The sequence below is a fragment of the Cavia porcellus genome, unplaced genomic scaffold (genome assembly GCF_034190915.1).
Source record: "Cavia porcellus strain 051 isolate PalLab524CR breed Dunkin Hartley unplaced genomic scaffold, mCavPor4.1 scaffold_5, whole genome shotgun sequence".
NCBI lineage: Eukaryota > Metazoa > Chordata > Mammalia > Rodentia > Caviidae > Cavia > Cavia porcellus.
In genome coordinates this window covers 86,210,280-86,238,172 of record NW_026947488.1, presented here as the reverse complement: position 1 = coordinate 86,238,172, position 27,893 = coordinate 86,210,280, and the positions used below count along the sequence as shown (strand labels likewise).

General features: G+C 40.1%; 1 protein-coding gene across 3 annotated transcripts; it reads left to right on the top strand.

Moving 5' to 3' along the window:
• The first annotated feature begins 2,123 nt into the window (after positions 1–2,123).
• B3galnt1 (beta-1,3-N-acetylgalactosaminyltransferase 1 (Globoside blood group)) lies at positions 2,124–27,893 on the top strand. Of its 3 annotated transcripts, none has more exons than XM_005006737.4 (4): positions 2,124–2,263; positions 3,605–3,689; positions 23,550–23,634; positions 25,300–27,893. In XM_005006737.4, the coding sequence occupies exon 4, from the start codon at positions 25,334–25,336 to the stop codon at positions 26,327–26,329; it is 996 nt and encodes a 331-aa protein (XP_005006794.1). In that variant the 5' UTR covers positions 2,124–2,263; positions 3,605–3,689; positions 23,550–23,634; positions 25,300–25,333; the 3' UTR covers positions 26,330–27,893. The 3 variants fall into 3 exon arrangements, with proteins under 3 accessions (XP_005006794.1, XP_005006795.1, XP_005006796.1); XM_005006738.4 differs by lacking the exon at positions 2,124–2,263 and adding an exon at positions 2,615–2,696; XM_005006739.4 differs by lacking the exon at positions 2,124–2,263 and adding an exon at positions 2,680–2,701.

Sequence of the window (27,893 nt, the reverse complement as noted above, 5' to 3'; positions counted from 1 at the left end):
TTGGTAGGGCTAAAACCAGAAATTAATTTGCCAATGCAAACAAAACTATCAATATGATCCAACGACTTGGATTGACTCACTGGAAAACATAGTCTTTTCAGAAGTGGCGATAAAGGCTGTTTAAACATTTGCTTGCAGGATAGAGAACATCCATTGAGAATTCCCTTGTGGAAGACAGGATGGTTACAGTCATCACATCAGGTTGACAGAGCTCTTACCAAGCAGAGTTTAAGCATTTAAGTGGATTTAGAAAAGCTTACTTTGTACATGTTGATGGGTTCTTGCCCATGTAAAATTCACCAAGCCATGATGGTGATGGTCTGAGATGGCAAAGAGGCCAGGACAACAATTTATCTGACGTCCTTCTTTTTTCCCAGGCCCTGTAAAACTCCGGTCCTTGGAAGACCTTCAATCTAACACATACAGGACCCTTCGTCCAGCCCCAGGCCCCTCCCAATTTTGATAAAAAGCCAGCTCACCCCCTTGTTCACCCAGAGGGTCCTTACTTCTCTTCTGCAGCCCTCTTGTGCCCACAATACAGGCCTCTTTTCCCCCATTTTTGGTTTGTCTATCTCACCAAAATCTTAGAACTTATGATATAAATGAGACGCTGTCTTGGTTACTTTTTACTCATCGCTGAGACAAAATATGTGAAGCCCAAGTTGGGAAAGGAAAGGTTTATTTCTTACAGTTTTTGGAGGTTTTAGTCCATACCCAGTTGGCTCCAAGGCAGGGTGGCATGGCAGGGCCACAGTTTAGGGTGGCTGCAAACAGCAAGGCAGAAACTGGCAAGAAGGCAAGACACACCTTCTTCCTGCCATTACATTACATCCTGGCTCCACCCCTAGGTGGGTGTAGCACTGACACAGTCAATCCAAGCACTAGACAATGAACCAATCACAAATGCACAATGCAAACTCATGAGGCCTGGGGGCCACTCACATAAACCATGACAGAGGCCAAATGACCAAAGGCAAAGACTACACAATAAATTACATGCTCTTGATTTATTTTTGTTACTAAAATAATACTATAGCATTAGTGTGCAGTACTAGTACTCTGAGTACTACAATGTATGCAGGCTAGGTATGCAGTATGAGTATTTGCCCATTGCTGGCACTAAGTGCCCAACACCCACATCTTCTGGGAGGAGAGTTTTAGTTTGGCTCAGTTTTCAGAGGAGTCAGTGCACAGTTGGTTAGCTCCAAGCAGAACGGGATGGTGGAAGGGATTGGCAGGAGATGTTAGCTCACTGCATGGCAGCCAGGAAGCAGAGACTGAAGTGAGAAGCTAGGGACAAAAGTACATTGTCCCAGTTCCCGTCCCCAGGGAGCACCTCCAACCAGGTTGTACCTCCTAACTGCACACCCGGCTGTCAACTCAGTGGATGACTCTACTGAGGAGTATAGGTTCCCCATGTCGCAATCATCTTCTAAGGGTTCCACCGTTGAACACAAGACTTTTGGGCAATACTTTAGATCTAAACTATAACATTTCACGCAGGGCCCCCAAAAGGCTTATCATCTTACTATGCAAAATGTGTTTAATCCATCAGTTTTAACAGCTCCAGCATCCTTGAAAAGACCAAATCCACTTTCCTCTCAGGCTTGAGGCAAACTTAGCTGTGAGCCACTGTAAAAGCTAAAAAGAAAATGAAATACTTCCAACATATAATGGCATAGAGTAAACCATTCCATTCCGAGAGGAAGAAAGAGAGGAACAGAAAGGAATTGGGCCACAGAAGGACAGAAACCCAGCAGGGTAAACATTAAATCCTGAAACTCCAGGTCCACCACCAAAGGGTGTGGTGAGATGTAAACTCCAAACAGACTGGGTGGTGTCACCCTTATGGCATTGCCAAGACACTTTTTTCCTCATTAGCTCTGCGTGAGTTCAACAAGCAAATCCCTTGAAACAATGGCAAGCCTGGAACAATGGCACGGTGGGAATGAGAATAGTAAACAAATCCTAGCATTTAGGCCCCAAACCTCTGCCGCCACAAACCTGACATACACAACCTGACAGTGTTTGGAACGCAAGGGGATGACAAGAATAGGCAGAGTGCGCCTTAGTGCGCAGGGCCGGGGTGCTCTGGTCTTTTGGCAGCAGGGGGCTCAGCCGCAGCCCCCTCCCCCCAGCCCATCCCCCGCCGCGCGTGGGCTGCGTGCGCCCGAGCGTGCGTGTGGCTGCGGGAGGCCAGGGCGCGCGCAGGACTGGAGCGCCGTTCCCCGCGTTGGAGCCGAGGGGGCGCCCCGCACGGCAGGTGAGTGTGCGGCGGGGCCGGGGCGACCTGGAGGCGGTAGAGGTTCGGGCTGGCCCGCAGGCGTGGCCGTGGGGCTCGCTGTTCTGCGGATGCACCCGACTGGACGCGGAGGTCCGGTCGCTGGGCCGGAGGCGCCGCCCACCCCTGCTGCCCTCGGGAGCTGGCAGGTTGCGCCGCGAGCCACCACGCCCCGCGGCTTGGGCCTCTGTGTCCCGCCGCCGCCGGGCTTGTGGCGGGGCTGCGGGAGACTCGAAAGAGCTCCGGGGCGCGGGGCGCGAGGCCCAGGCCGCAGCCGCGCGCCGCCCACCCTGCCGCGCCCGGGCGCGCGGTCCCTGCGTCCTCGGCGCCCTGCGCCTCTCGGGACACCGCCAAAGCCCCGCGGCCAGGGCGCGTTTGCCGCTGCGGCGAGGGCGCGGCGCGGACGGGGACTGTGGTAAGGTACTGGTGGTGGATTCCCGAAGGCCTGGGGCGAACGCGATCCGGAGGCGGTGGCTAGGGCCTAGGGCCCGAATTGTAGGAGGGTGCCGAAGGGGATGGGTGGGAAGGGTGTAGACCTCCCGAAGGGAAGGAGCGACTGGGAAGAGAGCACGGAGGAGAAAATCCCAGGGGGTCAAGGGCAACCGATTCACAAGTGGCTCTGTCTCAGCCAACACGAGGCTTTGCCAAAGAAATCCTAGGGGTGCAGTGGAGTGGAGTGACTTCCAGACCATAAGGAAGATAGCAGCAAGTACCCTCAACTATTTGCATTCGGTATTTTTTTTCCTCCTCCCCACTCCTAGACCAGAAAGGACACTTGCAGGGCTGAGATGGGTTTTTGTTCCTTAGCGTTTGCAAAGAGTGACAGCTCTAGGAGGTAGCTGGTTTGGCAGGAAAAACTACCAAGAGGAAATCGCCAAACCATATCTGTTTGTGTTCTCTCTCTTTTCTGTTTTCAGTCGGGCACAGTTTTGTATTTTAGCTCTCTCAGGATGTCAGGCACCAGGAGGGAACTTCGTTTGTGCTCAATGCATCAATGCCTGATAAAAGCCCAAACAGAATTTGTGTCAGCTAGAGATCAGTAGTCTATGACTCTTCCCCCACTCCTTAAACGAAAAGGCTCACTCGCAGTGAGGCAGTAAGTGGCCACTGGGTAGTTTCAGCCCTAAAAAGTGTGATCAAGACAGTGTCCAAGTAATTCCAGGTTAGAACATGGAGGCAGAAGAAAGAACCCAGACTTTTCCAAAAATGCATAAAGCGCCGTACTTCATAGCTTGCAATTTGCTACATGTAGAATACTGACTTAGGTGTGGTGGTTGCCAATGTCGTTATTGTTTCATCTACTTTACTTTTTATGGTTCACAGCAAATCTGAGGACTGTAAAGAATGGAATGTAAACAACCATAAAAAAACTTCAGCTAGTGATTTCATCTCATCTGAAACTCAACAGGTAGGTTTATCTTATTTATACTTTCAAAATTGTGCCCATCACAGTTTACGAGTTTTAGATATCATGGACTTGACTCAGAGTTTGTTATAAGATATTCCAGTATGTTTTTCTCCAGGGGTGTTTGAAGAGGTCTAGTACTATTTGGGGTAATACTGATTTTTATTAAAAATTAAATTATTATTAAAATATTTTGTTGTGTCCGGAAAACAGTGACTACATAAACTCAAGTTTACGGGTCATATTCAAGCTCAAACTCAGGTTGTCTTTGTTTCAGAGGAAATGCCCCCCCCCCCCCAATTTGCCTTCCCTTTGTGCCCAGACCCCAGCATTGCACTGTGAGCTATCAGATGATACAGGGCGATCTCACTGTAGGAAATGCCATTATGTTTGTCACAACTAAATAACACAGTATGTTTTTCTGTTACCATGTTTATGGCTGTTAATGCTCATTACAGCTTGCTGTGGGAGGTCCCCACTGGATGGTAATAGCCATCATGTGCAGCTTCCTGGTTGAGCTCAATTTGTGGATTCAGACAGGATGCTTCTGTGACCTTGCAGAGCACAGGCACTCAGAAATAACAACCCTGCGTGCTCTTTGGCACACATTTCTTTGGAGATTATGAACAGTGATTTGATTTTCATAAAAATTGCGTATTGTGAATACTGATTTGCTTTTGTTACAGTGTGAACGGTTTTTGTTACAGGGCTCTTGGCATATTGTGAGTTCAAAGAGAGGAGAAGATAAGGGTATGAGGTAGAATTATGGCATTTTGTAGGGCTCACATCAAGAGGAGAGTGAGGTGAAGTTATAGAACATCTTCATGGGTGGGCCTCAGGAAATGAGTTCTCCTTGAGGCCTTGAAACATTAAAGAATAAAAAGCAGAAAACTCAGGCAGATTTTGTTTCCAATTCTACATGTTTCTGACTCTACACACAAGTCTCTTGGGAGACTTGTTGATGTCCCATGTTGTGCCTTCTCATGGGACTAGAACAAACATTTCTTGGCCAGGGTCCATTTTGTAAATTTAGTAAGACCTCTTGGTCCTTAAGTTCCATATCCACAGACTCAACTAACCATGGTCTAAAAATATTCAGGAAAAAATTATGTCTGTACTAAGCATGTATAGATTTTTTTAAAAAAATGTTCACTAAGTAATACGGTAAAGTATTTACATTGTATTTGGCAGTATAAGTAGTATAGAGATGACTTAATGTATGGGGAGGATGTCTGCAGGTTATGAGCACATATGCTGTGATTTTATAGAAGGGATTTGGACATCTATAGATTTTGGTATCTGTGAGGGACATAGTTGCAACTATTTGTTTAATACTGACTGTGGCTCTATTTTATATATGAAAGCAGAAATGAGTAGCTGACATAAAGACTGTAATTTTAAAGAGAAAATATTTACTATCTTTCCTTTTGTGGAAAATCAAACCTTTGCCTATGCCTGGGCTAGAACAGGGATTTCTGCAAAACTCAAAGCTGTGCATTTTGAACAGGCTGTCTAAGTGACTTAGCAGCAACATTCCTGCTCAAACACTTCACTTCACCTACCCCTAGCATGGCAGTGACAGCTCAATTGTGTCTTTTATCTAGAATTATTTGATTACTCTTTTGGCTACAGACATTGCTTTGAAAGATGGCGTTGCCCACTTTCTAGGAGAGAAAGTTATCATTTACTCAAATAGCATTAAATATTTCCTTAATCTATACCTTTACTGGGCATTAACACATTCTGAGAGTGCAGACTCCGCATCCTGTCCAGGACTCTGATCTAATTTGGAAACACTTGAGCTGGGGGAGTTCTCTTCTCTTTTCCAACTGAACTTTTGAAGTTCAGTTTAAGTTTGGAGTCACGAGTCTCCCACTGTACTCTGCCTCGAATGTCTGCAAGTTGAGGGCAGGGCTTCTCACTGCTCCCTTGGCCTTGAACACAGGTCAGGTTAATTTTTTTTAAATTTTTTAATTTTTATTGGTACCGGGGATCGAACTCACGACCGCCTGCTTGCTTGCAAGGCAGGTGCTTATGCCGCTGAGCTAAATCCCCAGCCCCTCAGGTCAGGTTTATTAAATGAACAAATGAAGTACGTTTAGGTAACCTAGGAGGAGGTAATTAATGACTTCACGTGACAAACAAGATTGGTAAAGGTCTGTAATGTCCCTCATGTAAGGCAGCAATGCGATGAAAAATGCCAAGTAGAGCAGCTTCCCCAGCCTCTTCTTCCAGTGGGTAAAAGGGTTGGTGACAAAACTGGGTCAGAAAGCTCAGCTAATCTTGTTGTTCTGCTTGGTTTGGGTGCTTGTTACTCCCGTTTGGCTGACTTTTTTCACTGTCATCCTGTTGTTTTTTCTACCTGAGCTACTCAGCCACGTGGTGCTCTCAGGCCGGTTGCTCAGTGTGGAGCTATGTCTGCTTTGGCTCCACACTTCCCTCCTTGTCCTGGAGTCTGCAGGAGCCGTGGGTATGAGGTTGTGTTTCCAGGTGGCACTGCTCTGGCAGCAGGAACAGGTTATTTGGAATGGAAAGGGTTGAGTTTGGGTTCCTGGTCTGCCTATTGGTGGCCTGCGCAGGTCTCTGAAAATGGGATTGAGATCAATACCCATCTTTTGGTGGTGCAAAATATACTTTATCAATTGTCAGAGAAGTACCACGGTGCACCCTGCCCTGTACTGTAAATTACTAAGAGTGGAATTGTGTTACTGTTGGATACCAGTGTAGGTGGGGTGAAAGCAAAAAAGAAAATTTAGCTCAGTTTTCCATTTATATCCTGCTGCTTTTGGTTTGCTCCTCTTTTTTCTCAGCCTAAAGACCTGCATGTCACAACTCCCAAATCTACAAAAGATTTACATATACAGAGATTGTTTTACTTATAAGAAAGTACTTTCTTAGTAAACAGCAAATAATGTATCTTTTTAAAATTCTTTAAAAGTGCACATGTCTTCTACCTCAGCATTCTGAGGCAGCAGGCGGGGATTTCCATAAGGCTCAAGTGAAAGGCAGTACCAGGTCCACAGAGGGGGCCTGCTGCGGGCAGGGGCGATCCCCCAGAACTGGGACAAGGCATTGGAGCAAAGTATTCTACGCACCGTGTACTGAAGACACGCAGCGATCACACAGCAGGTTTTTCCTAAAACTCAGTGAATACTTTGAGTGAGTTCAATGTGGGCTCCCTCGCCATTAACTCAGTGAATGTAGATTTGTTCTTAAAAATTGAACAGTTTTATGAATTTCTAAAAATGTTAAACCTGACTCTAAGGGAGCAGTCAGTTTTGAAACCATTTAGCCACCACCATGAGACTCACATTTGTCTGTTTTGTTCAGAAAGACCTTTGTGTGCCCAACTCTTTCCGGAATTTGTATGTTATCAGAGGCTTTCTTTGACCTTCTGATGGAAGGAACCTCTTGAAAATGTGAATGACATTAGACAAAGGTTTTTAGTGAGCTACTGATGTTCACTGTTCTTTCATTTACTTATTCAGTATGTCACTCAACCTAAATTCTCCTTAAATATATTTTATATTTATATCTACTATATCTATTAATTTTAGAAAGTATTGGGTTTCTTCTTTTTTTGTAGTACTGAAAATTCAGTCTATGACCTTTCCACTAGACCAAATCCTTTGCGCTTTGTAAATTTTGAAACAGGCTGTCTAAGTTGCCCAGACTTGACTTGAACTTGTGATCCTCCTGCCTCAGCCTTCCAGGATTACAGATGTCTGCTACCACACCTGGCTAAATATTGGGTTTCAATGTGGTCTTTTCGTACACACTTATACTTTGCTTTTATCTATTCCTCCTTTGCTCTCCCTCGTATCTCTCTCCTCATTCCCTGCCTCTTAATGATAGGCTTTCTTCTCCTTTCATGTTATCTGATTCTACATTTAGTGAAAATATGTGTGGCTTGTGTTTCTGTACCTAACTTATTTCACTAAACTTTGTAATATCCAGTTCTATCCATTTTCTGGCAAATGACATAATTTTGTTCTTTTTTGCTGAGTAACATTCCTTTGTGTAAATATACTACATTTTCTCTATCCATTTATCTATTGATGGACACCCAGGCCTGTTCTATATATTGTGAATATATAGTGTGAATTGTGTCATAATCAATATGGATATTCAATTATTGCTAGGCTATGCTGACTTTAATTCCTTTGGGTATTTAACGTGTCACTGCTTTTGTGTCTTGAGTGTTTACTAATGTTTGTAGAAGGTCAGCAACTTATTCAGGGTTATTTGAGATATAAATTCATTAACATTATTTCCTTCAGTGTATTTTTGATAGCTGAAAAGTGACTTAGCAAGGGAAGTTGTTGGAAACTGTCTGGATGAGAAATAGAATAAGCCGAGCATGGTTTGCCTGGAGATTGAATGATATTTATACCTATAGTTTTTCTTTATTTAAAGTTTCTGGCTCAGCTTTGACAACTCTTCTCCCTGGGGAAGTACAGAGTTACTGCCTTACCTGGAGGAAAGTATAATGATCAGCTCAGTAGGAGGGAAGCACTGAGGTAGAGTGGTTACAAGACTCTACCTTGGGACAGGGACTTCTGCGATCCCACACCCATCCGGACAGCTCTGAAACCCTGAGGATCAGGTCATCAAATCTCAGCCTTCTTAGCTGAAAGATAAACGTTACAACCCTGGTGATTACTCCAAAAGATTGTTTTAATTGTTACACAAAAGAAATATGGAAAAAAAACCAGGACCAAGCAAGAGATGTTGCTAAAATTATGTAGAGATAGGAGAAGTGGAATTAGAAAGCAAATTCTTTTTAGTGTTTAGCTTCTGTTTACCCCAACAGAGTAAAGTATATTTTATTTTTAAGCATTTTTAAAAATTGGTAAATGTAACAATCACTATTCATTTACTGAATAAAATTTGATTCCCTGTATATGTGCAGCTGTGTGCTTCAAAAAAGTCTAAGCTTATCAAATACATACAGTCCTCAAATGAAGCAGTCTGATGTCATGGTAATATCTTGAACTTCATTTGGAAGAGATTCATATATTCTGTAGCTTTTAAGTTGCTAGAACTGCTCACTATGAGACTTTTACAATTCAAACCATGCGTGATTGCAGGAGGACTGTGGAACAGGAAAAAGGAGCCTGTAGAAACAGAAAGCACACCTTTGGCAGGGGAGATCTTTAACTAAGAGTGCTTGGGTGTTTACTTCATCAGGGGAGCAATCATTGACATCCTAAAGGAGCCAGAATCTTTGAAATCCAGGAGAAGGCTTACTGATTGGAGGGAGAAGGTGGATACATAAGTGTTTATTTGCATGTTTAATTGTGTTATAGAGTATATTATATAAGACACTTTCCAGAGCTAGCAGCAGAGTTTGTAGGTAGAAGAATGTAGGTAAGTAGGAATGAACTCAAGGAAGCTTGCAATGTGGACTTTAATAATAGTAGCACAGTCTCCTTCGCTGTCACTGTGTGCGAGCCCCATCCTGCATGTTTCATACATACTATTTATATAGTCCTTAATATCGCTCCCATTTTACAGAAGAGATAATAAGTTTTAAAAGGTTAAGTGATCTTCCCAGTGAGTACATGATACTTCTGAAACTGGTGCATCCACAATCGCCTGGAAATCTTGTTAAAAAGATTCTGGTTCTGGAGGTCTGAGGTGGGAACTAAAGCTGTGCATTCCTGCCAAGGCAGCTGGGCCACATGGGGGAGTTTAGTGAGTGGATTGAGCCCCACAACCCTCCAAAACATGTTTATTGGTTTGGGATGCAGCCTGTGGTTTGGGGGTGCTTGCAGTGTTTTTCGTGTCTCCTGGAGATTGCACTGTGCAGTAAAGCAAGAACCACTGAGTTCAAGAAGAGAAAAAAGAAAAACAGTGGTCAGATGTCATTGGTTGTGTTTTCTGCTGTAATGAGAGATCAGCAAAAGCAAAGCAGTGTTGGGTTGTGGGGATAATTAGGTGTTTATTTGAGCTGTCTTAGTCACTTTCTTGACCTGAGACACAGTTCCTAAACTCACAATGCAGAGAAGAAGCTTGTAGTTTGCAAGAGTCTTCAGTCCACAGTCTCCTCCAAGCAGATGGGGGATGCGGAAATGTCCAGGAAGGAGAGCCGTTTACATCAAGGCAACTTGGAAGCAGAGAGGGGAGGAGCTCATGCACCCTTCCTGGTCACACCCTGGGGACCAGCCTCTTCCTCCTGGCCACCCCTCCTAGCAGTGCATTTAGCTGTAGCTGTAGCGCCCCTCACACCCCACCCCATTCAGGGACCTTTCAGAAACTCTGCCAGTGAGCAGAGTTTCATTGGGGTTTAGGGGGGCACCTACATGTAAAACATAACAGTGTGGTGTTTAATCTAGTAGCAGCGCTTTATATTGCTTTGCTTATGAATTAACATGTTCAGTTTTCAAAGGATATTACTCCCAAGAAATGTATATTGCCATGTAGAATTTTTTCCCTTTGTAAGGAATAGGACATGATTGATGTAGATAATTGTGATTTGCATTAAATTTCATATGCACAGGATCTTTTTTTAGGCAATTAGGTTTTCCACTCTATACAGAATTGTTACTTTTATGTAGAAAAGCTGGAATGTTATGTTAGTGGTAGTGGTTTTGTAATTATCTTAATAGTTTGTACATGTTGTTGCTTTGACGCTGAATCTAGCATGCTTCAGCTTAAAATTTAATTAAAAAATTTTTTTTTTCTGTCTAGCACTTTTAAAATGCACAAACTCAGAATCAGGGTAGCCTATTAGAATAATGCTTTGTTACTGGAGATAGTGAGGGAAAAAAAGAAACATAAGCTGACATTGCAGTTTATTTTGAATTCCATTCATTCTTGAGAGTATGTGGTAAGTGGATAAAAGTACCTTACTAAACCCTTTTATAGTATTCCAGTATTCCAGCCTGGCATGTGCTAACCCTAGGGATATATCATTAAAAAAAGATAGGTTAGATCTTACCCTGCCTAACCTCACATTCTCTTGAAGAGAACAATCAACAAATAGTAGACATACCCATTTTTTAAAAAAAAATTCAGGTAAGCTTAAATGCTAAGAAAGGAGGAATAAAGAACATGGTAGGGAACAAGGTGTAGGGAGCTGCTTGAGATAAAGGGTGAGAGAAAGACTGTCCAGGTGACTTTTTCTTGAGATCTGAAGCATGGCAAGGAGGTGGCCTTTCCAGGAGCCTGTGGAAGGGAGAAACAGCCCAAGTTTCCTCAAGGAAGGAAGGAAACTGACACATCAAAAAATCAGACAGGAAGCTGCCATGGCTCAACTAGGGTTAGGAAGGGGCTGTGGGAACAGGTAAGGTGGCGCTTGTGTGTACCTGTGAGCCAAGACTTGAGAGTACGTCTAAGACAGTTATGTATTTACCTTTAAGATTTCACAGTCATTGTGCTTTTATACATTTACTAAATTTTATGCAATTAATGAAAATCACATTTGCAATTAGGAAGATTTTTATGTATATTTCAATGAGTTTAATTTATTTTGGGTTGTATAAGATTACCAATATTTTTGGCACCTGAGGAAGAACTTCAGATTATTTCAGCTTAAATATGTATACTGTTATTTCTGTCTTTTGTATCTGTGGAGCCTTTGCATTTGAACTGATTTCTCCTCACCCTCATGTATTTTCTAGTGCTCAGCATGTTTTTCTTTTTAATAAAAAATCAAAAGGTGTGTATCTACATGATTGCTTATTATTTCTGTTAATAACTCATTGCAGGTTTTGGGAATCTTTTGTCTTTCTATATGAAGACCATAAGGCTGTGATGTTGCTTCACTGTTTGTGTCTAGATTTGCTTGGAACTAGAAACTAAACTCCAAATCTCAGCGCAGTAGGCTCACTACACAGGAAACACAGCAGCCAGATGGCGGACTCATAATCTAGTGGCCAGCAGCAGGATCTTGGAGTCCTGTTTGCATTATCCTCGCCACGTACACGTGTGTGAGTTTGAGCAAGTTGTGGTCTTTCCCCAAACTTTAATTTCCTTCCCTGTTAAATGGGGATTGTTGTAAAGTTTTATAAAAACAACTCAATTTGTGGGCTCTCAGGAAGATGGCATGAACTGGTGCTGGGGAGCAGTTACTTGCTGTCACCACAGCTGGGCTCCCAGGCTAGTAGAAAGCGTAGACATCAGCCTGCTCTGCCCACACCTGGACCAGGTCTGCAGAACGACTGCTAAACTCGACTGCCAAGTTGATGTTTTCAACAAAGTTGAACTTAAAGTCCCCTTAGCCCTCTCTATTGCTTCCCTCCTACTCCTGGGATGCCAGTGACCTGAACTGTAGCACTTTAGATTGGTTTACCTGCTTTTCAGCTTGGTGGAAATGGAATCAGACTGCCTGTTCTTTATATGTTTGGCTTCTTTCCCTCAATTTTATGGTTGTGAGATTCTCTATGCTATCATGCAAGATGGTAGTTTGCTCATTATAGATAATGTGTTATTGCATATTTATCTCTCTTAGGGGTAGATTTTGGAGTTGTTCTCATTGATGGGAATGTTTTCAATAGGGTGCTGTTATGAGCTTGTACATGGTTTTGTGGGAGGGGGTCCTTTAATCAAAGAGATTTGGGCCTCTTTTGCATGTGTCTTAAAGTCCTAGTGTACATACAGGTTAATGTAGTGTTCTACTGAGAGCAGGGTTCCTGTATCATACCGTGCTGTATGTTCAGCGTTAATAATAAATAATACCCTGACATTAGGAATAATGTCAGGGTAATTGAACCAGTTTGTAGTTACTTCAAACTACTCCTTAAATTTTTGTTTAAGAATTCACAGAAACTGAGCTTTCAACTGAATACAAGGATATCACTGGACCAGAGTTTCCAAAATGATTTCTGCCCTGTCAGAGGCTTTTAAAAATGCAAACTGAACGTGCTGTCTCTCTTCATTTGTTCACAGTTTTTATATTCTTCCGGAAAGTTGCTTAGTATGTAGTTTTCTATGTCAGAGTTTTGCACTTCTTTTGTTAGCTTTATTTGACACGAGGTTTTGTTACTGTCATTCTTTTCCTGTTAGAGTTTTAGTTTTTAGTGTCTGTGACTTGTATTTGGAGCTCTGATATTCAGCATCTTGGTAAGCCTGTTAATATTTATACATTGTCTTCTTTTCAGTTTTCTATGTGGATGATTGTGAAATACGAAAATCGTGACTTTTGCTTCCTTTTTAAAGATTTTAGTGTCTCATTTTCTTTCTCATTATTATGTCTAGTGAGGGTCTCCAGAATAACACAGGTGATAGTGGGCGTTCCGGGCTTTTTTCGAACTTTAGTGGAAAAGCTTCTGAAGTTTCATTATTATGATGGCTGTATTTTCTGTAACAGATTAAGGAACTTTCCTTGTATTCCTAACATTTGGTGATTTTGTAGTACTGATCTTTTATTTTCTGCTTTACTATTTTTTCTATTTCTGTGTAGAAACACAAAATTATTTTTTACAGTCTTGAACTACATACTTAACTCATTTATTTTTAATCTATCATTTTTAAAATATGTTACTCATAATGATTGTATAAAATACCACATCTTTTTTTTTATCCATTCCTTGACTGATGGGCACTTGGGTTGTTTCCAAGATTTAGCTACTGTAAATTGTGCTGTTACAGACATGAGGGCACATATATTGCTATGGTATAATATTTTCAGTTCTTCTGGGAAAGTACCCAGAAGGGGAAAAGGTGAGTTGGATGGCACCTCCAATCCTAGTTTTTGAGATATATCCACACTGATGTCCCCAGTGGCTGTACCAGTCTACGCTCCCACCAACAATGGAGAAGGGATCCTATTTCCCCACATCCCTGCCAGCATTTATTATTGGTTGATTTAGTGATAGTAGTCATTCATTCTGGAGTGAGATGGAATCTCAGCATTATTTTAATTTGCATTTCTTACATGACCACTGATACTGAACGTTTTTTCATATATTTATTTGCCATTTGTACTTCTTCACCTGAGAAGTATATATTCATCTAAGTGTATATTCATATTTGGATTGGGTCTTTAAATTTGTGGAGTCTTTATTTTTTTCAATTCTTTATATGTTCTAGATATTAGTCCTTTTTTTGAGAAACAATTGGTTAAAATTTTTTCCACTTTGTGGGATGTCTTTTAACTCTATTGGTGATTTTTTTATCTGTGCAAAACAAATGAGATCCCAGTTGTTGGTTCTTTGTAATATTTCCCATATAATCAGGGTTTGTTGATAAAGTCTGTGTGTCTTTGAGAGTTCTGCTTACTCTGTTTTTCAGTAGATTTAATGTTTCTGATCCCATACCAGGCAATCACTAAGCTACTATTCATAGATTTTTTTCTTCTTGAATATTTATTTAAAAGAAAGCATGCAATTTATAATGTTCAGTATCTGAATTCTTTTCTTAGCATGTGGATAAATATTATGACTTCCTACAATTGTCATTTGTTGTAGGGTCATTTGTTACACCTTTTTATAGCTAAGTAATATATCTTATGTAACTGTAACACATTTTTAATCCAGGAACATTTTCTTTTGTAACAAGAAAATGTTCTTTATTACACTTTATTATAATAATAAATGACTATTTATTATAATAATAATAAATGATTTATTATAATAATAAATGACTTTATTACACTTAACAAAATTAATAATCCTCCCACATCACCTAATGTTTAGGTCATCTTCAGAGTTCTCCATAAGCCAGCCCTCTACCATACATTGTACTGTTATCTATCCCTCAGCCTTTTAACCTGAAGCCCTTGTTTTTTGTTTGTTTTTTTTTTTTTTTTTTTTTTTTTTTTTTTTTTTGGCTTTTTCCTTTTTATCCGTACCGGGGATCGAACTCACAACTGCCTGCTTGCAAGGCAGGCGCTTATGCCGCTGAGCTAAATCCCCAGCCCCTGCCAGCCCTTGTTTTGCAGCACTTCTTCTAGTTGTCTGAGAAACTCCACCTCCTGGATTTGCTTGATTGCTTCCCAGTGATATTGCTTCATTTGTCCTTTTATCTGTATTTCTTATAAACTCTATAAGATTTCAGTTAAACATTTTTGGCTAGAATACATCAGAGATGATATTTTATACTTAATACTTTATCTCATGAGAAGACACATAATGTGTGTTTCTCCACCACTAGTAGTGTTAAATATTGATCACTGGGTTAGTTGGTCACACCCTCATCCTCCAGTGTAAGGTTTATATTTTTTCAGTCCTTGCAAACAAACAGTAATCTTTGTAAGTATTCCCTTGGCATCATATAGATGTCCAGTTCCTCATCAACCTTTGTTTAGATGATCCAAACAGTGATTGATAATCAATGCTTGAATCAGTAATGTCACAAAATGAATTTTATTCTGTTTATCTACATTTATAATTGCTATTTTCTATAAATAAGAGCTTCTCTTTTTCAACTAGAATGATTTGATTCCTTTGAACTGCATATAAGTGTTAAAAAAAACTTGTGTCCCACCTGTCCGATAATTATCAGGGATTGGTACAACATCTGCCTCACTGAAATGTGGTGTTCAGTTGCAGAATTTTGAAAAATAATTTAAGATACTATTGCTTTAAATTTATGGGGAAGTTATATGTGTGAATCTTTTGAGGTTTTTTCCCCTCAAGTGGTGGGGATCAGGCTCAAGGCCTCTTACTGCGAAGCAGGTGCACGGCCACTGAGCTATATCCCTACTCGCTAAACTATTTTAAATGTTTTTGATCTATAACCGTATGGTAGTTAAAGAATGTAACCTGTATTATATTGGATTTTTAGAATAGAGTTGCCTATGTGTTGGGTCCTGACCTAGATCCCCAATCTCCCAAACAAGTGTACAGCGAAGGCTTAAATAAAATGAGACAAGACGTATGACTTTAGGACACCAGGAGGGTCAAAACCCATAGAGTTCGAGACTCTGAGGGTTAAGACAAAGACTTCTCTGGACCATCCATATTATTAGGTCCAAAACAGAAGGTGGGGAAACTGAGGAAAGCACGGGAAATGAGCAGGACCTTGGGAGTCATTTCAAAGACTTCTCCAAGTAGTAAATTATGCCAATTTAGGAGAATCATCTTATTTCCATGATGACATTTATGGTAGGAGTGGACTGCAGGAGTGAAATTCCTTCAGCTGCAGTCTCTATTTACCTAATTAGTGTTGGAGCCAAGGTATCTTCAGCTGTAGCCTTATCTTGCCCTTTGAGGTATCTCTGACCTCACAGGTCACTATAGGCCTCAGCCAGGACCAGCAATTCATAGAGTTTCCCTTACTATGAATCAGCTCCCGTTGCCAGGCAAGGGACTGAGGCCTAGGACAAACTCACAGATAAACACAGAAAGCCAATTAGTTAGTTTTAAATCCTGCTCAGAGCTGCTTCATAGTGGTCTCCAACACCTACGTAACAGTAACAGTTTTTAAATAAAAATTTCATACAATCTTAAAGATGAATATTGATCCCTCACGTATCTGCAAGAGATTGATTTTAGGACACCTGTGGAAACCAAAGTCCTCCAATGCTGAAATTGTGTATAAATAGTACAATATTTGCATGTACCCTCCGTACCTCCTCCTATGTGCTTATCTCTCAAAGATCTACAGTACCTAATACAATGTTGCTGATCATGGTGGTGCACCTCTGTAATCAACCCCAGCACTTGAGAGGCTGAGGCAGGAGGATCATCGTGAGTGCAAGGCCAGCTGGGGCTACATAAGTGAGTTCAGCCTGCACTACATAGCAAGACCCTGTCTCAAAAAAAAAAAAAAAGTGTGTGTGTGTGTGTAATGCATAGATATAATATATGCATTATATATTATATGCATTATATATTATATAATTATATAATATATAATGTATAATGCAAAGACTTGTTCACTCAGTTGTGAAGACAAGCAAGAAGAAAACATCTATACATTTTCAGTACAGACACATTTTTTTCCTAATATATTTTGTTGAATATACAAGAAGAACCTTTGGGATATGGAGGGTCGACTCTCTTTTTATTGAATGCAAAGTAATAAATGTAAATTAGGTAATTATGAATCTGTGTGGTGTATCTGACAGACTTCAGGTTCTTGTACATAGTGAGCTAAGAATTGCGTATGTGTATCTAATGGTAGAAGAAAAAGCAGGTAAGTTTATTGAAGATGATGGGACAGTGTGCTCAGGGCTATTGTGTGCCAGTGGAAACAAAAGATGGCATGAACGAAAACATGGTGTCAGGGTGACCAGAAAATAAAAAGCACAGAGGTACATCAGGCCTTTTACAAGATGTACACCTCTGCCCAGGCGCCTTTCGCTGGGTCTCTTCACAAGATAAAGAGGAATGAGTGACAGGGTGCTGAGTCATCTCAGGGGCTTTCAACATGCACGTCTTTCCTGGAATCTATTCTGATCGGATTCATACATAATGAAGAAGGAGAAGCTTGAGACCACACACTTGTTCAGATTCCACATCGTTTCTCTGGTGTGAGAAACCAAAAGGATAAATAAGGACCAAAATGTACTGAGAAATGGGAAGAAAATGTTCAAATGCAGGGGGGAAAGAATGGAAGAGAAAAGAAAAAAGAGAATAAAAAATGGAAACAAAGCTTCTGTAAATAAGGAGAGGAAGAGGGGTTGAAAGGAGAAGAGAAGAGTGGGGAAAAAAAAAGATACACCATGTACAAAATTCCTTATGAATATGATCATTATGTGTAAAGATAATTGTATACGGTGCTGTCCATGTGTATATGTGTGAACCTTTAATCAGGTTCAAGTGGGGAAAACATTACTGAACGTGTGCTCTGACCTGGACCTTGAGAGATTTTCTGGGTCTTTCTTATTTTTAGATCTGTTTCTCTTAGGACAGTGGAAGGGGGATTAGCCCTGGTATGTTGCCTAGATTCTGCTGGATGGAGGGAGAGTGGTCTTCCAGACCCTGTTTTGCTGTCTGTACTAATTGGCTTGAAACTCACATCATTATTTTTTGTTTGCTTGATGTATCAGTTACTTAGTGTGTTAGGCTATTTTCTCTTGCTAGAACAAACTACCTGAGGCTGGATAATATTTAAAAGAAAATTTTTAAGTCACAGTACTGGAAGTCAAAGAGCATGGTGTTGGCATTTGTTTGGCTTCTTGGGATGGCCTTATGTGGTGGAAAAGTGGAATGGGAATCAGACCTGTATGCACGCGTGCTAGAGGGACTGAAGGAGATACCGGGCTGGCTGGCTGGCTTGGGTCTGTCCATCTTTCTTCTCTCCTTCCCTCCCTCTCTTCCTCTCTTCCTTTCTTCCTCTCTCCCTCCTTACTTCCCTCTGTGCCTTCCTCCCTTTCTTTCTGCCTTTCTCTTTTCCTTTTTGTTTCTTTCCTTTCTTCTTTCTTTTGCTTGCTTCTTTTTCCTTCTGTCCTTAAGTGAACTGAAGCTTTCCTCAAAAAGAGACTTAATGTCCAGTGTGATGGCTCACGCCTATAATTCCAGCACTTGGGAGGCTGAGGAAGGTGGATTGTTGTGAGTTCAAGACCAATCTGGGCTACAAGTGCCCAACTGCATAGTGAGACCCTGTCTCAAAAAAGATGAGAGAGACAGAGACAGAGTCAGAGAGACAGAGAGAGAGAGAATATGAGAATGAATTTCACTGAGTCTGTTTCTCAAGCAGTAAGTATTTTTTATTCAGACCCGGGACCCTAAACCAGGCTCAGGCTCATCAGGCTCAGTGTATAATAGCTGACTCATTCATGTTCATTCTTTCTCTCTGTGTCTCTCATTCTAACACACCCCTCCCCCCACACTTTTTCTCTCTCTGTGTTAGTGAGTAGTGAATCCAGGGCTTTGTACTTAGTAGGTAATGCCCTTCCTCTGATCCCACAACTAATGCAGTCTTCATGAGAACTAAGTTAATTCTTAATTATATTAATTCTCCCCCCCATAATCTAATTACCTCTTAAACACCACCACAGTAAGGACTATGCCTTAATAGGTGTTGTTACTGTCATGGTTTATTTCAGTGGCATCCCCAAGCCTCATGCGTCATGGATGTGACCAAATCTAGCATTTGTGATTGGTTCATTGCCTGGCATTCTGATTGGTGGTGTGAGTACTACACCCACCCGGGGGTGGAGCCAGCATACAGTGTAACAGCAGGAAGAAGGTATGTCTTTCTCTCTTGCCAGTTAGAGCTAGCAATTTACTGTGGCCCAGCTCTTGGGAGTCAGTTGAAAAAATTGCAGGAAGTAAATCTTCCCTTCCTCCATTTTGGGTGTCAGGTACTTTCTCTTAACAAGGAGAGATAAAAGTAACTAAGACAAATTTATGGAAACCACGTTCAAACTGTAGCACCCAGAGAAGTATGTTAAAATCTTGTATTACAAATTACAAATGTACATTTTTTTTCATTTATACTCATACTTTTTAACTTCTGCTGTATTTATTTTGATGATATGTTTTAATGGCTATATAGCATCATAACTGTTAAGTGTACTTCTTGCTGATTCCTTTTATTAGTAACATAATTTCCTTTGTCCATTTTAAATGGTGTTCCCTTAAAATGTACAATGTTAGTATTTAAATACAGTAGTCGCATTTTTATTGACATTTTTCTGATTCATGCTTTTGTGTTTTCTTAGTGTGTATATCGTAGTGGGGGGAAAATATTGGGGATTGAAGCCAGGAAACGCTGAGCTATATCCCCAGAATTTTTGACACAAAGTCTCATTGAATTTCCCAAGATGAACATAAATTTGTGATCTTTCTGTCTCATTGAATTTCCCAAGATGAACATAAATTTGTGATCTTTCTGCCCCAACTGACCTACTTGTTTCCTAATTTTTAGTAGTTAATATGTCTATGTGACATATGAGAATATATATAATAGCTATGTAATATATAATATAGTATATATAATACAGGGTAATATTATATATTATATATAACATATATAGTTACAAAATATATAATAGTTTATGATTTATTGTTATATGTTTATGTGACAGTTAAACTTAATTGTTGACTTGATTGGCTGCCCAGAGGATTATAAAACACACTTCTGAGTGGCTCTGGGTGCATCTGGGTGGGTCATGAAGGCATAACCTGAGTATTGTATCTGGTCCTTGGTCCTTTTGTTCTGCTTTCCAGCCACCATAACCTTCTGCCATGATGTTCCTATGGTGGAGCTAGCTGACCATGAACTCAATCCTCTGGAACCATAACTTCTCTTCCTTTAAGTTTCAGGTGTCAGGTATTTTGTCCAGCAGCTGGAAATCTGGCTAATACAGTGAGTGTCTAATAAGTAGTATATGATGTAATTTTAAGCCAATCTGTGAGCACCTCTATTTTTTAGTAGATAGGTTAACTACCCTAACTGGCAGTACCTATAGATTTATTTCTGCCATCTTTTATGTTTTTTATTTGCCTTGGAGTTTTTCCTGATTTGCTCCCATTTTGTTACCTTGGTTTCTTTTTTTTCTCAGTTTGAAAGGTATACTTTCCAGATTTCTTCTGTTAGTGGTCACTCTGAAGGTTAATATATATTCTTAAATGAGTGTTTGAGCAAAATGAGAAGACTTATCAATATTTCCTTGTTCCTCCTGACCCAGTTAAGAGTGTTAGCATATTTTAATTTTCCCTGAAACATGTTTCCAGCCAATGTGAATTTTTTACCTGATATTTAAATTTCACTTTTTTTAAATCATACGAAAAAATTATTTTCATTCTTGGTACTTGTAGTTATTAGTTTTCATTATCTTTTACTAATTTTCTTCCTTATCTTTTCTTCTTATATTCCATTCTTTCCCCTCGAGTTAACTTTTCAGCACATTAATATACATCACTTAATACTGCTTTGATGAAGAATTTGTGAAATTTGTACTAGTCTATTTGAAAGTGTCTTTATTTCACTGTCATTTCATTTGAATTCTCTAAAATTCATTTACAAACAGATATAGTAAAACCAATTCACCTGTCATACAAAATTATTGGGGGAGAAAAAAATAACTTTTGTCATGAACAATTTATACATTGTTAGATCTATATGTGTATGCATGGCATTACTTATTAAATCTTTATTTTAATATTATATTTTGAATGGATTTTGAAAATCATCTTGTGTTGAAATAATGTGTATTGTGGAGAAGAGAATAATAATAGTGTTGAAAATCCACGTGATAATAGAAAGAAGGGAGAAGAAAGAAATCTTCGAGATATCCCACAGAATGTAAACCACTGGCATAGTAAGACACATCCTTCACATGTCTTGCTGTGCATATATGGCCTATGGATTTCTAGATATCTTTACACTTTTCAAAAGGAATCACATATATAGTTTGCAACTAGAGTTTTCACTTAGTGCTATATTAAGGGAGGGTAGATAAGTATCATTACATATAATGAATAAGGAAATGCTGTTGTATGGATGTATTATAATTTTGTTCAAACAATTCCCTATTGATAGATACTTCAATCAAAATTTTTCATTTTATAAACAGTACATAGTTCCCTGCTTATTTCTTTAGGACAATTGCTAACAGTGCTATTGCTTGGTCAAAGAGTACTGCACATGGTCCATCAATTCTACCGCTAGGTCTATATTCAAAGGAAAAGAGACACCAAACTATTTATTATAGCACTGTTCACAGTATCCAAGTGATGGAGTCAACTGAGAGGTCCACTGGTGGATGAATGGATTAAAGTAATGTGGTACAGTTTACAAGGAAATGTTACTCAGCCATTTACAAGATGAAATCCTGTCATTTGATACAACATGAATAGAATTTGAGGACATTATATTGTATAGAATAAGCCAGGCATAAAAAAGACAAATAACTCATGTGTTTACTCTTTGTGGGAGCTAAAAAAGTTGGTAACATGTAGTGGAGAATAGAATAGAGGAAAGGAAAGGATAAGAAGAATAGGAGGAAGGGGGATAGAAAGAAGGTGTAATGAATCCTGAAGAATTAGGGAAAGTATTTCTAATGTCTTTTAACATTGTCAATTACCAGAGAAAAAGAATATATCAACTTCCAATATTATAATATTATCATCAGAAATGATATTTGAGATGATAGAAATGCAAATTACTCCCTTATAATGATCACACATTGTATACATGGACTGATTACAGCATTGCACGTCATAAATTTGTCAAAAAAAATTTACAATTTGAAGGTTTTGATAGTTGCTTTCCAATTGCCCTCCTGAGAGTGCACGAGAATGCCCATAGGAATTCCTTTTCCCCTTACACATACCATGTTGTGTCACTTTTGTCTTTTTCAGTTTGCCAGTTTGAGATTTTTATTAGAGTATCTATGATTGTGTATTTCAACAGTGTGTTGTTTGGCTTTCTGTTACTGACAAAGTACTGAGATAAGTTTGCAGGGGGAAGTGTTTATTTTGGCGCACAGTTTCAGAGGGTTCAGTCTGTGGTCGGTTGACTGTGCTGCTCTAGGCCTTTTGTGAGACAGAACATCGTGGGGGAATACATGGAGGAGGAGGCCTCTGTGCCTCATGGTGACTGTGAAACACAGAGACAGGAAGGGAAGAAGACCCCAGGGACCTACGTTCCTCTCTCTAGGCCCCATCTGTTAGGGTGGTGATAGAGAATTTTTAGAGATGAGCGCCCAAACTACAACTCAAACCCGCTTGTTTATCTCAGAGTCAACACTACCGTTAAACCTGAATAGTGAGGTCTTAGTTTAGAAAAAACATCTCACATATTAGCATCTTTTATCTTAAAAGCAAATACCACGTGCATTGTAGTTTTCCATCACTGTATTAGAGGTTCTGCTACCTCTCAGTGGTGCCATGGGCTGGGGAGCAAGCCTGTAGTGTGTGGGCTTTTGGGGTACAATCAAGAACCAACCGGTAACAGTCAGCTTTCCTTATTTTAGTGGCCATTTGTGTTCTTTAGAGAGTTGCCTTTTAGGTCATTTATTCTTGTTTCATGTTTATCTCCTCTTAATCTGTAAGAACTGATTTTTAATTTTTTGTCATAAATGTATTTTTCCTTCAGTGTTTTAGTGTTTTTCAATTTTGTTTACATCTGTTTGCTCCTTTCAACTTTAGGAGTTTTTAAACTAGTTTGTCAAAATTTCCTTATAATTTCTAGGTTGTTTTAGTACAGTAGAGTTAGTTGGAAGGTTTTCCCATGTCAAGATCATTAAAGTGTTCACCTATACATTCTCATAGTGTTTCTACATGTTTTGTCTATTACTCTTTAATTCCTGTGGACTGTTTTTTGGTATAGGGGGTGACATGTTGATACTCCCTGTTTCTTACATCCTCCTCTGGTTTTTAACTAGACTAGTGAGGAAAACCTAAACACTTGTGACAGGAAATGGAGAATGTCTTGCTGGTTACCAGTTTATAAATGTGTGTCTTGGGCAGTTATGGGTGTTGGGAGGGGCAGGAGTGAGTTGGGGTGGTAACTGGCATTTGTATGTCAGAGCTTCCTTCTCTGGGTATGTATATGGAACAGAAAATTCCAGAGAGCTCCTACCAGTGGAGTGTCTTTTGGTAGTTTGCTCTTTCTTTAGTGACTGAGGTTCTTTATCAAGGGATGTGGAACTGTGGTAGGGTGACATAAGACACAATGCACTAGGTTATCAGAAAACTAGCTCTGTGTGTGTATGTGTGTGTGTGTGTTTCTCCATAGTGCTGGGGATCAAACCTAGGGCCTTATGCAGCCTACCACTGAGCTACATCTAAGGCCCTTATATATTTTAAATTTTTAGTCTGTATTATTTATCAATACCAAGGGCCCTGTTTCCATGGTGATGTTATAAACTCCAAATTCTATGGACAAGTAGTTTTGTAACTTTTTATTTCAACATATGTTCCTAGTTCCTAACGGAATGAGGAATGAAGAGTCCTTTTCCTTCCCCTGTTTGATGCCTAATCCCAGCTCGTAAGTAATATTAATTTCTTACATATCTTCCAGAAATCTTAAGCATCATTTTTGATGAGTGCATACTGCTGAATGTTCATGTGGTGAAACTGAAGGTCTTTCGGAAGAAATCAATAAGGTAAGAAATAGACATATATATGGTTTTAGAATAGGCTTTCCCTCAAGTAGTAGGAAAGGGAAAAAGCTGGGCAGATCCACATTGTACCCTTATGAGAATGGAAATTGTGTATTAAAGTTCAGTGTTGTTGTGCTCCTACAGTGGGCCGCTCCGTTTTGCCCTTCAATTTGGGAGAAAAATTGTCCTTGCCAACAGGGTCATGTAAGTGTAGAAGCAAGGCACGGATACAGGGAACCAGGCAGAGTTTGCTAAAACAGCCCATTACATTGTGTCTTAAAATACAGAACCCATTAGAGACAGAAAAAATTATTATGGCCAAAAATAATCTGAGTCAGTGAATGTTGCTGGATGGGGAAGGCAAGGTTTTGAGGTCAGGCCATTTTTATAAGTATTAAAAGGCAAAAAAGCTGTGTGTCCAGAGACCCTAAAATTGACCAGGGTACACAACCCCTCACATGGTGACATTAAGGTGCATTCTCCTTAGCAAATTCTGGGTCCCCAGGAGTCCAGATGACGGGATGAAACGTCTCCTGTGAGAAGCCTCCACAGCCCCAGATGAAGTGCCTTAGCACTCGATGGAGACAGTCTGTACTGTGCTCTCACACCGTGTGGACAGGTTGCCTGGGGATCTTCTTTTCTTCCCGTCTTCTACTTCTTCTTGTGTCCTTAGCACTAGGGGCAGCCTGTTGATGCAGCAGATACCCAGTGAACGCTTCCGTGTGAATGTCCCCACATTATCCTGCGGCACAGCAAAGCCCCGTGAGGTCTGGAGCTGTTTCCATGGTGTGAAAACACTGGGGCGCATAGCTGTTTCCTCATCTCAGTTGGGGGCTCTGGTGAAGTCAGGAGTTCTGGACAGTTACCTCCCGTGTGTGGAGGGAACGCTGACATGGTCTGTGATTTCTGAGTGGACTGGGATGAGAAACAAGGATGAACCTTTAATTTAAGCACTGAGTTCAGCCAATTAGGTAAAAGGGAGCAGGGGTGGGTTTTGGGTAAGTAAAAGCTATTTCACAGCCTGCGCATTTTAAAGCTCGAGAGTTGGTTGTTCTACTTGGCTTCTGGAAGACTCACCTGCTAGGTAAAGCCTTCACCTTCATTACTCATTTATTTAAAGCCTAGTTCTCACTGAGTTATTCAGCATGGCTGTGAAGAACTTGAGATTCTTCTGCCTCAGCCTCCTTTACAGGATTGCCACCACCCCCAGCTCTGCCCTAATTTTATATTAGCAGCCACCATAAATAATTATTGCCACAGCTTTTTTTTTCTTTCCAGATTTTGTAGAATCAGGTCCACAACTGAGAAAGACACTTGGTTTATTTGGATGTGTTGCTAAACTCACCATTACCTATCCCTTTCTGTTCTTCTAGATGTTGAGAGAAAAAAACTATACTTCATAATAATGTTACTTGTTTAGAATAAAAAGTTGTTTCAGAATAGTTAAAGGATGTATTTTTACTCTTTGTCTTGATGTAAAAAGCTAAAATACATTTTCAGTGTTACCTATTTGCTCATAGGTAAATGAAGTTAAGGGGAGTTAGGTCTGGACTTCTAGTTTTGCTTTGATGAGTTTCTGCTCTTTCTCCTGAAGGACATAAATACCCAGTATCAACTGAGTGTGTCTGAATTGCTAGGCTCTAACCTGACCTTTGATAAATCTTTCAGAGCCTGTGCCTGGTGGTCTTCTCAGCTGCTGTGGATGGCCCTGACTCTCTTGACTGCCCTTCCCAATAGGATGTCACTGAGGTCCCTTAAATGGAGCCTCTTGCTGCTGTCACTCCTGAGTTTCCTGGTGATGTGGTACCTCAGCCTTCCACACTACAATGTGATCGAGCGTGTGAACTTAATGTACTTTTATGAGTATGAGCCGGTTTACAGGCAAGACTTCCGCTTCACACTTCGAGAGCATTCGAACTGCTCTCATCAGAACCCATTTCTGGTCATCCTTGTGACGTCACACCCTTCAGATGTGAAAGCCAGGCAGGCCATTAGGGTTACATGGGGTGAAAAGAAGTCTTGGTGGGGATATGAAGTTCTTACGTTTTTCTTACTAGGTCAGCAATCTGTAAGGGAAGACAAAATGCTAGCGCTGTCCTTGGAGGATGAGCACCTTCTCTATGGTGACATAATAAGACAGGATTTTCTAGACACATACAATAACCTGACCTTAAAAACCATTATGGCGTTCAGGTGGGTCACTGAGTTTTGCCCCAATGCCAAGTATATTATGAAGACAGACACTGATGTTTTTATTAATACAGGTAATTTAGTGAAGTATCTCTTAAACTTGAACCACTCAGAGAAGTTTTTCACAGGTTATCCTCTAATTGATAATTATTCTTATAGGGGATTTTACCAAAAAACTCATATTTCATATCAGGAGTATCCTTTCAAGGTGTTCCCTCCCTACTGCAGTGGGTTGGGCTATATAATGTCCAAAGATTTGGTGCCAAGGATCTATGAAATGATGGGTCACGTAAAACCTATCAAGTTTGAAGATGTTTATGTTGGGATCTGTTTGAATTTGTTAAAAGTGGACATTCATATTCCGGAAGACACAAACCTTTTCTTTCTGTATAGAATCCATCTGGATGTCTGTCAGCTCAGACGTGTGATTGCAGCCCATGGATTCTCCTCTAAGGAAATCATCACGTTTTGGCAGGTTATGCTAAGAAACACCACATGCCATTATTAACGTCACACTCTACCAGAACTCTAGCGAAGGCAGTGTACTTTGTGGACAGTGTTAGAGCTGTGCCGTAGCAAACTGGTGGAGAGGTATATGTCTGGCTCACACTGGAGTGAAACTCATGGAGATTGGAGAGCCACACTGCATTTGTGGTTTGTTTTGATAAAATTCAAGTCAGTTTGGCAGAATTAAACATCTTACAAAGGAGTCAGAGGTATTTGCTCATAAAATTAATAGGACCAAACAATTTAAACATGTTATTCTATAGACTAGGATTTCTGAAAAGGCTTTCCCTGAATTATAAGCTCATTAATGTATAACAGCAAAGCATTGTGGAATTCTATTTATTGAACAGTCTAAGGGTTTAGTGTGTATCTTAGATGGATTGCCAGTTTTAAAAAGTATGTTGTTCCATGTAAAGAAACTTCATTGAAGTTATACTGAACAAAATTTCATGTGTTTTTACTCAAAAGATACTTCATGATGTTGGAATATTTCAGTGTTATCAATTATTATTTAAATTACTTCAGACTTTCTGAATGTTTAAATGTTGTGGTGGTTTCAGTACTGTACAAATGAAATAGTGAATCACTTTTTACAGTTAAATTTTGTTCAAGTTATTTCCCTGGTCATTTTAGTTGTTGATACTCCATTCATGTGAAACCATAGGTCATTATTATTAATCTCTTGAATTTGTTACATATTTTACTGTGGTAATACAGAAAAAAACTAAAGCAAGAGATTTCTGAATGACTTGTCTTGTTTTTAAAAATACAGTCCTGTGTTTTTAGATGTCATTCGTTGGTCATTTTTCCACGTGAAACTCAGGAGTGACACAGGATGTCAGGCAGTATGTTTCCACTTAGAAAAGACTTTGAATGTGCACATAAAGGGCAAGAACCTTTTGGCCAGAAATTTATGAAAAGTGTCCTTATTCCAGAGCTGGGTTGGAAAGACCAAATATCCAAGTTGCATTGCTAATCTGCCCCAGGTATTTCCTGATTAACAGTCAGCTTATGAATAAAGAGGGGAAAAGAGAAAAGATAAAGAAGTAGCGGCTGCTGTTATTTGCAATCCGGATGAAAGGCCCAATTCGTAGTCTGAAGTCAAGCTGACTTTAGTCTTCCGTGTTTCCCTAGAAATGACAATGTGGTCTTTTGTCCCTGCCACTCTTACATCAAGAGGACTGCTTGTTCCTTCTGGGATTATGCAGTTTTCTATTAGGGTTGATTCCTTTCTTCTTAGTTATATACAAGCAAAAGTTGAAATCTTTTTTGTGGGTTATCAGCTTCAGAGTATGTGGTCAGCTCTTGTAGTAGTCATATTGATAGTTCTTCTGTTCGGAAAAACAAACTTCAATTAAAACTCCAGTTCCACAATGAGGCTGCAGCTCTCCAGACACTGAGACAGGATGATTGCTATGAGTTTGAGACCAACCTGGGCTGCATAGTGAGTTCAAGGACACCCTGACCTACAAAGAGAGAGCTTGCCTCAAACGCATACACAAACACACACAACAACAAAAGTCACCAAGAGTTAAATTTCAATAAAATTATTTTTTAGAAAACTA

Coding starts and splice junctions, on each gene's coding strand:
- B3galnt1 (XM_005006737.4), top strand. CDS start 25,334: ATGGCCCTGACTCTCTTGACTGCCCTTCCCAATAGGATGTCACTGAGG.